General features: G+C 44.2%; 1 protein-coding gene across 1 annotated transcript in view; it reads right to left on the bottom strand.

Moving 5' to 3' along the window:
- The window catches only part of UBR4 (ubiquitin protein ligase E3 component n-recognin 4), a 142,734-nt gene that overhangs the window by 67,565 nt on the left and 61,848 nt on the right, over positions 1-13,321 (bottom strand). The window contains exons 53-65 of the mRNA XM_031961544.1: positions 13,038-13,172; positions 12,488-12,662; positions 9,608-9,748; positions 8,880-9,001; positions 7,969-8,080; positions 7,390-7,520; positions 7,133-7,310; positions 6,584-6,688; positions 4,740-4,877; positions 3,372-3,546; positions 2,615-2,711; positions 1,066-1,173; positions 611-727 (exon numbers count right to left, since the gene is read on the bottom strand). Of these exons, the coding sequence (XP_031817404.1) occupies positions 611-727; positions 1,066-1,173; positions 2,615-2,711; positions 3,372-3,546; positions 4,740-4,877; positions 6,584-6,688; positions 7,133-7,310; positions 7,390-7,520; positions 7,969-8,080; positions 8,880-9,001; positions 9,608-9,748; positions 12,488-12,662; positions 13,038-13,172 (1,734 nt within the window). The remainder of the gene's footprint in view (positions 1-610; positions 728-1,065; positions 1,174-2,614; positions 2,712-3,371; positions 3,547-4,739; positions 4,878-6,583; positions 6,689-7,132; positions 7,311-7,389; positions 7,521-7,968; positions 8,081-8,879; positions 9,002-9,607; positions 9,749-12,487; positions 12,663-13,037; positions 13,173-13,321) is intronic.

Raw genomic sequence — 13,321 nt, 5'->3', positions numbered from 1 at the left:
AAGGTATCCTGCAACTGGAACAGCTTCTGGAGAAGGCGAAGATGAGAAGCTCAAATGAATGACAAGAGGGAAAGAAAAAGCTACTGTAAATAAAACCATTAGGAGAGTCTTGCAAATCCCAACAAACCCCACAGCTCATAAGCTCATTAAAATTGGATGCAGTTCAGCCTCAATTTCTAACCTCTCAGCTTTGTGTTAATCTTCTTTCCACCAACACACACACATACACACACACACACACACACACAGGCGCGCGCATGTCTGCACATGCAACTTTGTCTTTGCTCTACTGCTGAACTTATAACAAACAGCAACAGAATCTGCTTAGCTATTCCAGGTTGGGCAACACAGTCTTCCTCTTCTTAAAAATGGGCCTGCCAATACCCTTTGACCTTTCCAGTGACTGACTGCTAGATGGACTCAAGGGTCTGGAAGGGCTCTGTAAGAAAAAGCATATCCTCCCTTGTCTTCCTACAGTGGTAAAGACTATGGGGACCAATGACCAGAAGCGGGTGCTTTCGCAGGGCCTACTCCAGGTAATGATAAGTATCTCACTTTTCCTAGCCCCGGTCCCTCTGGCCTCGCCTCAAGAAGCCCACGCCAAGCTTACCTCACAGATGGAGGACTTGGACCCCGACTTGGTCCTGGACATGAAGACACTCAACAGCCTCATCACCACCAGATGGACCTCATTCAGGGCACAGCGTTCATTCTTCTTAGAGACATCCTGCAAGGAGAAGACCAATAACACCAGTTCCATGGGGAAGTTCTGAAACCTCCCCTTAAGCTTCTGGGATGATGGGAATCAGTGGGAAATACAGCATCCAGATGGGAACTAGAACTGATACAGAACTAGAGCTCAAGACAGTCAAGACGCCACATGGAATGGGTCACAAAAGCACTGCAGGATTCAATGAGCAGGCCGTACAAGAACTGCTCTGACATAAGAAATTGGAGGAAGTGGAATCTCTGTCAAAGTTTCAGCCCCCAGACTGAGGCCTGAGGAACAAAAAAAGAGAGATTCAGGAGGCCCTCCAGACTGCAGAAAGGATTCTCTCAACTCACCTTCTTGTCCATGCCCAATTCTGCAATAAGCTGAGACAGCAAGTTGTCCAGAGCACCCTTATCCTTCTCGTCTTCTCCATCCAGATCAGTTGTGAGCATCAGAATGACCTAAAAAGGAGCAGAGAGGCAAAGGATAAAATCTGGGTTCCTAGAGAAGAAAGGTTCTGAATACAGGGTATGTCAAAGGGCAAGGTTAGTCAATTTCCTAGTTTTCTCTATTGATAAGAAGTACATTTCATTTATCCACACAGTATGCCTACAAGATGGGCTGGGAGAGGGGATTATTACCCCATTTGACAAAGATGGGTTAAGTTGAGAGGCTGAGACTTCAGCACTGAAAGAGGAGATAAAGAGAACAATCCCCTGAAAGGAATAGAGCACAGTTAGAACTATCAGGCCATAACAAAATAAGAGGCTGTGTGGCATAATGGAAAGAATGCTGGACTTGGAATCAGGAGAGACCTGGGTTTGAATCCCACCCCTGACACTTACTAGCTGTGTGACCGTGGGCAAGTCACTTAACACCTCTGAGCCTCAGTTTCCTCATCTGTAAAATGGTGATAATAATACCCATAGTACCCACTTCAAATGTTGTCATGAGGATCAAATGACAATGTCTACAAAGCACTTTGCAAACCTTAAAGCACTACAATGTTAGCTCTTATTAACATCATCATAGTATGGAGGGAAGACCACCATACAATAAGTTAATCAATCAAGAAACATTTACTAAATGCCTTATTTGCCAAAAACTATGCTAGGGGAGAGACACAAAGACAAAGACCTAACAATCCCTGTCCTCCAGCTGCTTATAATCCATTGTAGAAGATACAGGCATAATGTTGTAAAATACATAAATATAAATATGGCATAATTTTGGGAAGACAGGCACCAAGAGTAGGGGCAGGTATGAAACAGTGGTATCAAACTCCACTAGGGAGGGACCCCTGAGGTTACTCATCTAGTCTGACACCCAATGTGGAAGGTGATGCATGAGCTAAACCTTGAAGAAAGCACAGGCTTCTAAGGGGTAGTGGTGGGGGAATAAGAGGAAATATGAGGGCCACATGTGAGGAACAGGAGACTGCAGAATGTGTAGAAGGGTGTAATGTACAAAAAGGATGGAAGAATGCTAGAGAGCCCCTGGAGCTGATTAAGTGAGGGATGGCATACTCATTATAATGTCCCTTTAAGCTCAAGACCACTACTAGAGATGAAGACAATTGGTATGGGGGATGACTTACGTGCTGGCCAGAAGGGCCTGGTCTCACTCATTGCTCCTTTACTAGCCACTCATGACCCTAGGTAATGTGTTTCATTTTTGTGGGTCACAGTTTCTTCATGTATTACAAATGAGGGAGGTGATCTAATTAACTTTTAAGCCCCTCCAGTTTTAATATTCTGTAACACTGACACCAAGCAAGACCTTTTACTCCATTCTCCAGAGGCAGGGGCCACGTAGCAGGGGAGGCAGGGGAGAGAGGAAGGGTGCATGATCACAGCTTCTGGACACACGGGGTAACCAGCTCCAGGATGACACAATATATACCTGCATATAAGGGATAGCTCGGACACCACCGACATTGCGCAGCTGGGGTAAGGTCTGCAGCAACCTCTCCAAAAGCATCAGGCGGACCATGTGCAGTCTTATGAAACACAAATTTAAAAAATCAGACATGGGATAGTCATTATAATGTTGAAAAAGAGGTATCTCCTGAATTAGGGATAAACAAATGATCAATGATCAGGAAAGGTCCTTAGGTGGGGAAAAATATTCTATTGTTGCAATCCATAGAGGAGTCCATCCAGGATGGCTAAATGAATGCCCAAAAAGCCCAGAACCTTTCTCAGGTCAAAAAGATCACTGCTGTCATCAATAACCACAGTAAAGTGACAAGGCAAAGCAGGCCAGTCATCTAACCATTTCAACAACTTAGGTTAAGCATTGAGTGTTTAATACCATTTTAAGGATAGCGATAAGGCAGGAAAAACTTGTGGAAACTAAAAAGATTAACTTTTTGACAACTGCAATGGGATTATTAAAATAAATGTGAGACTAAAGACATGTTCATGATCTCCATCTGGGACAAACTTAGCTGTCTTTGGTGAAAATTTAGCTGGAGACAGGGAAATAAATCAGAATATCTTTTGAAATCTCTTCTGGCTCTAAAAGGCTTTAATCAATTTGTTAATAAGCTTGTTGTGTTTACGGTATTAAAGTAAAATCAACCCCTTCTCTTTTGGCCACCAATCCTCACCTGCTCAGGTAAGAAGCATTTTTCAGATTGTACCTTCTGGGTCCTGACCTGTTACTGGTGTTGACGTCTCCTTCGGCCTCCCCTTCTCCCTCTCCCTCAGAGCCATCTCCTTCCTGCTGGCCTGTGGTGGTACTGATGGCTCCAGTACTGGAGCTGACACTGCCTGGCCCAGCTGGGTGTCCCTCTGCTGTGGTGTCACCATAGGCACTGCTCCGGCCTGACACTGAAGAAAAGCATCAGAAAACACCATCAGCCCCAAAGAAAAGCAACACATTCTCCCTCCTCCTCCCTCTGCCCCAAGTGGCCCATCAGGATTACAGGTAAAGTTTGTGGCCTTCAAATAATTTTTCTCCACATGAAATTGAGAAAGCTAGAGCCTCCAGAGAGCTGGAGCTCATAAGTTTGGCTTCCACACTTTTCTCCTGAACTAAGCTAAATGGGGCAGTAAATTCCACTCCCCTTTGGTAGGAAATCCTTCTAGGACTTAATTTTTCAAACAGAAATTTTTATCTCATGCAGTGATCTCTATTCAACCTAATTCAATCAACTAAAGTGTCCACCAAACTTAATGCTAGCCACAAAAGGAAAAATGGTACAGCCCTAGTCTTCAAGGAGTTTACAATCTAATGAAGCAGTTGGGGTAAGCAGAAAATAAAACCCATACACGAATATGTGCACTACACAAGTTAGTCTGAGATTAAAGGAGAACTCCTGAGAAAATGTTTAAGAGAATTTTTGGCAAGAAAGCTCATTTTCAGCCATCCCCAATTCCTTATCCCTACCTCCCATACACAGAGTCCTTCAATGAACTGCTATGCATTTTGGAAATGTACGCCGATTTTAATAAGCTAGGGGAGGAAATCCTCTGCAGAAATAGGATCCCATGCAGATAATAGAAAATTAAAAAAAAAATTTTAGATTAACCATCAATTGGGATTTGAATCCCAGTGGTACGCCTCTACTCTCCCTGATTATGTATGGTTCTCAATATTCTGGGCTCAAGACACCAGTCCAAGCTGTCACCTCTGGGTTCAAGCTTAGTCCCAGAGAAAAGATTTCCCTTGACTTCTGCCCAGATGTAGGAACTGTGGAATACTGTATAGAACATCAACCTTTTTCAATGCATCAGTTAGATTTGTGGACTTCTTTTTTCTTCCTCTTTTAAGACTCTTTATAAGGAATGGCTTTGGGTTAGGGAGTGAAGAAAGGGATACAGTGAGAAATACAAGTGATGTAAAAAGATATAAATTATAAGGAAAAAAACTTATAACTTCAATTGTATCTCAACAAGGATAATCAAACACTTTAGTTCAAGCCATGTCCACTTGCTGCAATCTAGGCCTAGCATCCAGGCAGTCATTTCTCCCTTTGTCTCTACCCTCTCCACAGGGAGGTCAGGCTCTCATGAGACATTACCACTGTGCTCTCCAGCCACTGAGTCCACGGCGCTCCCTCCACTCTCGGAGCCTACACTACCGCCATGATCGGCAGGAGAAGTCCGAAGGGTGGAGCCATCGGTCGCGGCCGTGCTGCCTTCGTCATCTGATGCTGGAGCTAAGAGAGTAACAAGAGCTGTTACAGGTAAAAACATTGCTTTGGTGTGACAGCAACAAACCACACAGTGCAAGGGACACGATGCAGTTTACATCCTGTTGTCCAAAAGATAGCTTTGCTAGTTAATCTCCAAGAAAAACAAACATCATACACAGCTCACTGGTACTCAGACAGAAGTGAAAACCCAGCTCACTGGGTATTTCCTTAGCCATTGTGTTATGCTATAAGTGAGTATGACTGATATTCAACAAATTTTTCCCAAATAAAATGCATCATGGTCATCAGTATCTAAATACTAGATACATTAGTTATTAGATACTACATACACTAGATACTAGATACATTAGTATCTAGGTGTCCTGAACACCCAGGGAGTTCATAACCATCTAAAACAAGGGACTCTTAAAATTATTGTGAGCATTTATCTATTTTCATCTCTGAAGGAAGTTTCCTTTATGAAAAGTCCATAAGGTCCTCTCATCAACCATACACCATGAGCTTTCACAAACCAGCCCATTTCTCCCTCTTTTTTAAAACATCATATGGCATGAGGAAAATTCAGTGGGAAGTTTCAGACTTTGTAATTAGCCTCATTAGATACTAATAATGAAGCAAGGAAATTCCCCAGAGACAGCCACAGCATCCAGGATCAGGGCTGAACTGAGACAGGAAAATGCTGGATGCAACACGTCAAGAAGGACCAGCCAGAAAAGCCACACAGAGCATAGTTAAGCCACAGTGCACAAACAACAACATCCATCTCAAAGCTCTAAAACCCTGGGGGCAGTCATCCAACAAGCCTCAAGAGAAGCTACAGGCCATGGCAGTGGTTGTGGGTAGGGGAAACAGTAGGGTGGGTTGGTTTCTTCTTTGCTCATCTTCTCAAGATAAGATATCCAAAAGAAAAGAAAAGAGACAGAAAACAGGGAGCCAAGGACTAAAACACACTGGACTGAACCCTTGGCCTATGAAAGGACTGGGTTTCCAGGAAATCCACTTATTCAGGCTCTCTACTGCAAACTCTTCTTCCTCTCATCAGCCTCAATTTGGATCTAATTCTTTACCCATTTATACCTTCGTGAGGACACGAGTGAGGAAAGTGAAAAACTGATGAAATTCACGCTGGTCAAACATTTTCTTTTACCATATCTGATAAGTTTTGTTGCAAAGAGGTTGAACTTAAAAGACTACAATGAGGTTTAGGGATTATCTGTGAATATCCAAGTCCATGCCCTCAGTCTTTGAGCCCAAAGGTAACTTGGGTTGGTCAAACTGATGCAAAAGTCACACGAATTTCACCTGAAGCATTCTCACTTCTTGCCATTTCAGTTTTACCTACAAGTGGTGAGAAAAGATAAAAGATGGGGTCTGTATTTCCTGCCCCAGATGCTACAAAGCCCTCCAGTGGAGACCGTCCGGCTCCACAGAGCCTGGACTTCGCCAGCCACCGGGCCTTCGCTAGGCCTGCCCTTGTGGCACCAGGTGGAGTAGGACTGCAGCAGGGGAGGGACAGAGAAGACAGACATGCGCTGCTGCCAAGCGGTATCTACGTAGACGCCTCTGACGCACGCGGCCTCCAGCCAAAGCCGAAGCCGCGAGCGCGAGACGGCCCGTCAAAGCAGCTGCCCATCACACTTGCGCAGCGCAGGCAGGGAGGCTTCAGGGGCCCGGGGCCCTGAGCCTCTCTCCTTGCTGCGGACAGTTACCTGATGCTGTGGTGTCAGAAAGGGTTCCTGCGTCCAGGGAGGAAGAGCTGGGTGCCTGGCCGGACAGTCCCAGGCTCTGCAGGCCCAGGGCACTGCTGCTGCTGCCTGGGAAACAAGTGGAGAGTGAGCATCACACCCCCTCCAACCCCTTAACCACAACACTGCTCAGGCCACCTGCTGTTCCTGAGAGCCTCTAACACCAGCGCGTGGCTCCTTCCTGGCCAGCAGGAGGTCTTTAAACAGCCACTGCCGTCCACCCACCAGGCTTGGGTGATGGTGGGAAGCATCCATCTGTTCGAACAAGGACGCGGGCCAGAGAAGCCAAACTGATTCAGGAAGAAAGGACCAAAAAGAGAGGCCTGAGAAAAATTTATGATGAAATCCACTGAAGGCGACCCCTCTGTCACTCTCCACCTGTGTCTCCGAGCAGCAATTACCCAGATCAAAATCATCTCCCAAATCTGGGAACAGGCTAACGAGTCACATGAAACCATTCACTACAAAGGCCATTCCTGCAGGGCCACAGCAATTGCCAGGAAAGCCTTCTACCTTGCTGGTCCTGTTGTAGGCTCAAGGCAATGGCCAGCTCCACCATAGTCTCATCATCTGCATCGGGAGGGATGTCCAACATAGGAGGGAAGCCCTCTGCACCAGCCAGTAGAGCCTCCAGGGGAGAAGGGTTGCCATTGTTCACGTTCTCAGCCGTCTCCAGCACCATAGACTCAGACTGCAGGGAAAAAGCCTGCTAAGTACCCCCCTGAGGGCTGTGAAGCCCAGGGCACCCTCGCCAGCAGGCTAAGACTCACCACCATCTCAAAGTCGCCATGGTCCACCTCATTCTGCTCTTGGCTCTCCTGCCGGATGTGTCCACTCTCCGGAATCCCTGAGGACTGCATCTTCTCATCAGCATCGTCATCATCATCATCATCCTTGTCTCCTGGGTGAGAAAAGAATGGTCAGCTTGGGGATTTCGACTTCTTCCTTCCTCCACCTACAGCAGGTTACCTCATGCGCTATTAAAACCTCTGGGTAGCAGTAATTCAGCTCTCAGAGCTTGAAAGTCTTGAATCTTACTTGGAACTCCAATCTACACCTAGCCAGTTTAGCCTGAGAAAATAAAGGTGGCAGGCATTTCCCACCTATTCCTGGGCAGCCTTGGGCAAAACAGGAAAAAGGATGCTATCAAGCCCATCTGTCTCTCAGGGGAATAAACCTCAATCTACTGTTAGAGGACCAAGAGAGAAGTAATAACAGCAGACCTGAAAAAAAGAAGCTTAACTCTAAATTCCAGAGAGAAGATTGATTATCCAGGCACTTGGATGACCTGAGCCCTTGAGCACTTATAAGCACTGTGTGCCAAACTGACAGCCAGGGCCCTGCATTACCCATGGGCGTGTTGCTCCGAGGGGAAGAGGGCAGCGTCACATGTCTCCGCTTGTTCCTGGGCCTTAGCACTCGGATCAGAGCCTGTTTGCAGGAGAAGCTCACCGCAGGATCCTGAAATATAAATGGAAGCCATTACACATGGGTTTTAAGGTAGTTATCAATCAACACCTACCCTTTCTAACTAATCCTGAGACCCCATTCTATCAGATCAGCCTTTCATCCCTGACTCCTGACCAGTATACTACATAATATACATCGACCACAGTAACAGATGAGTTGTCATCCAATAAAACACCAGACTGTTACATAAAATAAAGAAAGTCAAGGTAATTTCTTGCATTTGTTTTTAGTCAAACAAAAAATGAAAAGCTTCTTAGTGATGACCTTAGTTTACAAGCTACAATAATTTGTGCTTCCAAATCTTGTATTCTCTTAAGACGGGAACACATGGAAATAGAACATAAGTCCCTCAGAAGTCTATTCAGATGCTATTAAAAATGATTGATTCCCATTCTCTCCACTTCAAAAATCATACTTTAGAGTTAGAAAAAGCTCTATTCAAGTTCAATTTACACATTTTATAGATTTAAAAATGAGACTCAAAGAAGTTAAATGGCTTGACCAATATAAAGGAGATAGTCAAAATAAGCTAATAATTCAAAGCAAGGTCCCAACTCCAAATCCAGAGCTTTCCCCCGTACCATACTGCTTTATTAGTCACCATCCCAGAAATTCAGTGGCTATTAAAAAATATGGGAAGAAGAATTAAGTTCTGGCAGCAAAAGGCCTCATTAAATTTTCCCAATCTGACAGGGAAATTCTGAAAAAAAAAAAGATTCTCTACTCAGATACTCAGCATCAACCTCTGAGGGGTTGCTACAGGACAGTCAGAAAGTATATCAATACATACGGGGCACAGGAGCATCTGCATATAGATCTTGGAGGCTGTGTTGATACAGTCTAGCTCACAAGTACAATAGCCATGGATGATGTCCACCAATGCATTAACAGTAGCTTCAACATGGGTCAAACCTAAAAATGGGAAAAATAATTACAAAATTCAAGACTGCTCAAGATTGAAAGAAAACCCTTGCCATTTAGAATGGCTAAATTCCTGTTTCTTGGCAGGAAGGTTGTTATCAGAGAAAAGGCAATAGAGTAACAATGACACCAATGAGATCAGGGCAGTGAAGTGGCGCAGTGGATAGAGCACCAATCCTGAAGTCAGGAGGATCTGAGTTCAAATCTGACCTCAGATACTTAACATTTCCTAGTTGTGCGACCCTGGGCAAGTCACTTAACCCCAATTGCCTGGGGGGAGGGGAGAAAACAATGAGATTGTGGGTATTATCATAGTATGTACCTAAAATAATTTCAATCTCTCAATCAATCACACACTCTCTCTCTCTCTTAAACAATCTTCAAAAGACCAAAAATTAATGGGTTAATAATTGTACATTCACCAAGACGAATTAAGTTAAGTAGGGAGCTGCTGTTTTGCCAGAATATACCAGCAGGTTCCATCTATCCCAGACTACTATCCCCCACCTTAATAGTTGTCTGACCATTCCCTAAAAAAAAAAATCCAAACAAAACAAAACACCAGACAGTGCAGCAGACTACTATTTAATGAAGTACCTGGTAAGCAGGCAGGTGCCAAAAAGGCATTCTTTGGTTTAGATGCGTGCAATTTCCAGAAGTGGTTGATGAGCTGGGTGATGAAAGTACAGCCATCCCCTTCTGTATGTTTCTGGGGCTCTTTCCCCTCATCCACTCCTTCTAAGCAGCAGAAAGAAAATTATTAATGATGGTAAGTTGGGGATGGAATTTAATTTTCATTAGAGTTAACTCAAGTCAAGGATATTTGCCTATGTATGCAATTTCAATGGAAGCCCCAATCAAAAAGGGAACTGTCTCAAGGCTCTTAAAAGAAATTACCAAGAAAAAAATAAGATAAGGAAAGGCACATTCCAAAACAATTTTATAACTGGCTTAAGGAAATGGGAAAGGTCTAGAGCCTTTCTTCTTTTGCCATCAGTTTCTAAGTTTTTCTAGAATAATTCTAGGGCTACAAATTGTGAGGAAAAAGGATGAAAAGACGATGTTGATAAGGAGTAATTTGAGCAAGGACTGATTTTAAAGAAATCAACAAATAACCTTTCAAGCTCACTTAATAGTACTGGCATAGGAGCTCTATAGCAAAGCTTCTTAAACCATGGGTCAGGGATGCATATGGGGTTGTGTAACTAAATGTGGGAATCATAAAAAAATTTAGCAAAAGTAAGAGATATCAAACATTCTATCTAGATTTAATACTTATTAAAGTATCAATGTAAAAAGAAAAAAGAAACCCAAGCACATTCCTCTCATTAATATGCAAATTTGCTTTCATCTTTAAAAAATGGTAAATCATATGTACACCAAAAATTTCCTTAAACTAAATTTCTTTATGATTTATAATCAGTAAATGTCTGATTTGTATACCTATTTAACATACCCACATACCCAGGGTATTTCTCAGGCAAAAAACGGTTGCAAATAGAAAAAGTTTAAGAAGGCCTGCTCAAAAGTATTAGGGTAGAACCAAAACTGGACAATGGCCACTGAATTAACGAAACAACTGCTGAACAGCAGAAAGACAAATACTTAGGGCCCTACCACAATCAGAACCCAAGTGTAGCTTTGAATTATACCCCACAGGCCAAGAGAGTTAAACTTTAGAGGGTAAGCAAAATGCTGGTTTATAAAACATGTTCTACCCAGAAATATTATTTCTGTTACAACCAATGTTAACTAAATACAGGGATAGATAATTTGTGAATTGGGCATGTAATAAGGGGCCCCTATGGCGACATCTACAAGCTAAAAAATATTTTAAAATGGAAAGCTCCACAGAAAAGACTTCAAGGGAAGTCTTTTCTTTTCAAAGTGCCTAACAATAGCTTAGTCAGCCAAAGACCAATGGGAACAATGAAAGGATGAATGGGTAAAGAGAAAGTCACTGATTCAGGGACCTACAAGTAGTATTCAATAAAGGATTATCCCCTTTTCCAGAATTCTAAGTGCTTCTCTAAGTAAGATTCTAGTCATTTCAACTCAACAGGCAGATAAAAAGATGAAAAAGTCTCTTATGTAATCTACAGTAGAGGATATAAGAGCATGTATACAAAAGATATTAATACAAACTATCAAAAAAGCAAAGAGACAAGACCAGTAGAAAGAGTAAATGTAAGGAGAAATCCATTCTAGCTGACCAAGATAACTAATAGTAACAACTAACATTTAACAGTATTCTGTTAAAAACTGTCACAACAATCCTGGGAAGTAGGTGCTGTCATTAGCTTAGTTTTATAGAGAAGGAAACTGAGGACAAAGGTTAAATGACTTGTCCAGGGTTACACACAGCTAGTAAATATCTGAGGCCTGACCTGAACTCCAACTTTCTCAACTCCAGGTCCTGTGTCCTATTCATGGGATACCTTGTTGCCCCCAAAATCTTTCCTAAGACAAGGGAATGCAAACAAACCAGCTTAAGAGCACTGGGTTCGGTTCTGCAGACCTAGTTTTAAATAAGAAATATAGGGCAGCCAGATGGCTTAGTGGAAAGAATACCAATCCTGAAGTCAAGATGACTTGAGTTGAAATGTGGTGTCAGACATGTTCTAAGTCTAACACTTACTAACTGTGTGACCCTGGACTAGTCATTTAACCCCAATTTCCTCACCAAAAAAAAAAAAAAAAAGGAAGAAACTAGTCATCTCGAAAGCAACCATAGACAGAAGGCAGAGGGCAGATCATTGAAATGGTGAAAGGATTCCAGATGATGCCAAGTGAGGATTAAACGGAGGAACCGAGGGTGCTTAGTCTGACTAGAAACAGCTTCACATATCCGAAAGACATAGAATAAGGATGAAACTTGCTCTGCTAGTCCCAGATAACAGAATCGGGAACAACGCTTAGCACTATCTGAAAGAAGAAAAGGCTGCCCCGGGAGGCCTCCCCTCACTAGAGGCCTTCAAGCAGAGGAAGGTCGGCCTCAGATTTTCTACATGCCATCATAATTAGGGAGGGGAAAAGGACATCCCAGGGCAGGGCACAAGTGAGAAAGGGTCAGATGAGGCTGAAAAATGCCAAGTAGCATCATTTATTAGGGTTGTAGAAGAAAGCAAGAGAAGGTGTAGTGTAAGGCTACACAGGGAGGCCCTATGACCTCGAAGACACTGTACTTAGCCTGATCTGCCAAGAGCAGCAATGAAGGTTTTGAAATAGGAGTGTTATAATCGGGACACCCCAATAAGATGATTACTTGTGCAGAACATGTGACAGATTAGAGGGGGCTAATACTAGAGTCCAGGCAACCAAGTGGGCAGCTGCTGCAAGATCTTCAGCCATAACCCTGTCTTTCAGAGACAAGAGCGACAAAGGCACTCTTGCATCTCCCCCTCATTTCTCCTGTGGGACAGTCGGGGGGGAGCTGGAAAGTTGAGGAAGGGTGTGGCCACCCAAGGTTCCATTCACCTGCTTCCACCGGGGGCACCTTGGACTCGGTGAAATGGACCAGGTTGTTGGGGCGCATGATGGCAATAGAGCGAGCGGTGATCACGAGCCGCTGGAACACCTCCGGGTCCAGCTCCTTCCCGTCTCTGCTGGAGGAGTTGAGGCACTGCACAGCTTTACTCAACAAGGCCTGGTCCTGTTAAAACAGCAGGCTCACACGGGACTGGCCAAAAGCAGGGAACTAGGGCTGCAGCCTAAGGGAGGGTGTGCGAGGGCGCAGTGGCAAAGCCTCCCTCCACACTCCAGTGGGCAGGGAGTGGGCAGGCTGCTGCAGGTGTTAAGGAATGAGAAGCCACTGAGGATTACAGCCTCTCCACCAGTGAGATCTCAGTTCTCCAGGTTTACGCCTGCAGGAGAGAACTCATCTTCCCCTCTGTATCATGTGATGGTTCCCACTCCCCAGATTCTACTCTATCAGAGGCTCGGCCATCTCTCGAGAGAAGGAACTAGCAAAGATGAATTTTAGGGTGCTTGAGCTCTAAAGGCCCTGAAGGAGCTCTGGGGTGATTACCTTGTGGTTGTGATAGGCTGAGCGGCTGGTGTGAAGACTGGCAAGGAGGCTCTTGGTTTGCTGCTGAACGCTGGATGGTGCCGGCATGGACAGCAGCATGGTAGCCAACTCTTGAGCTGCAGCCTTGCTCTTTTCCTGGTCCCAGAGAGGAGGACATAGAAAGTGAGGGCACAGGGATTAGTATCAATATAGACACAAAGGGCCTATTCCCAACTCTCCCTCTCTCCCTTCCCTCACCACTTTAGAGACCTGTCTCTCACAGACTCGGCCAGGGCAGGGCCTCA

The sequence above is a fragment of the Sarcophilus harrisii genome, chromosome 3, assembly GCF_902635505.1.
Source record: "Sarcophilus harrisii chromosome 3, mSarHar1.11, whole genome shotgun sequence".
NCBI lineage: Eukaryota > Metazoa > Chordata > Mammalia > Dasyuromorphia > Dasyuridae > Sarcophilus > Sarcophilus harrisii.
Note: the sequence above shows the minus strand (reverse complement) of the source record. Positions and strands in the feature narration are given on the sequence as shown.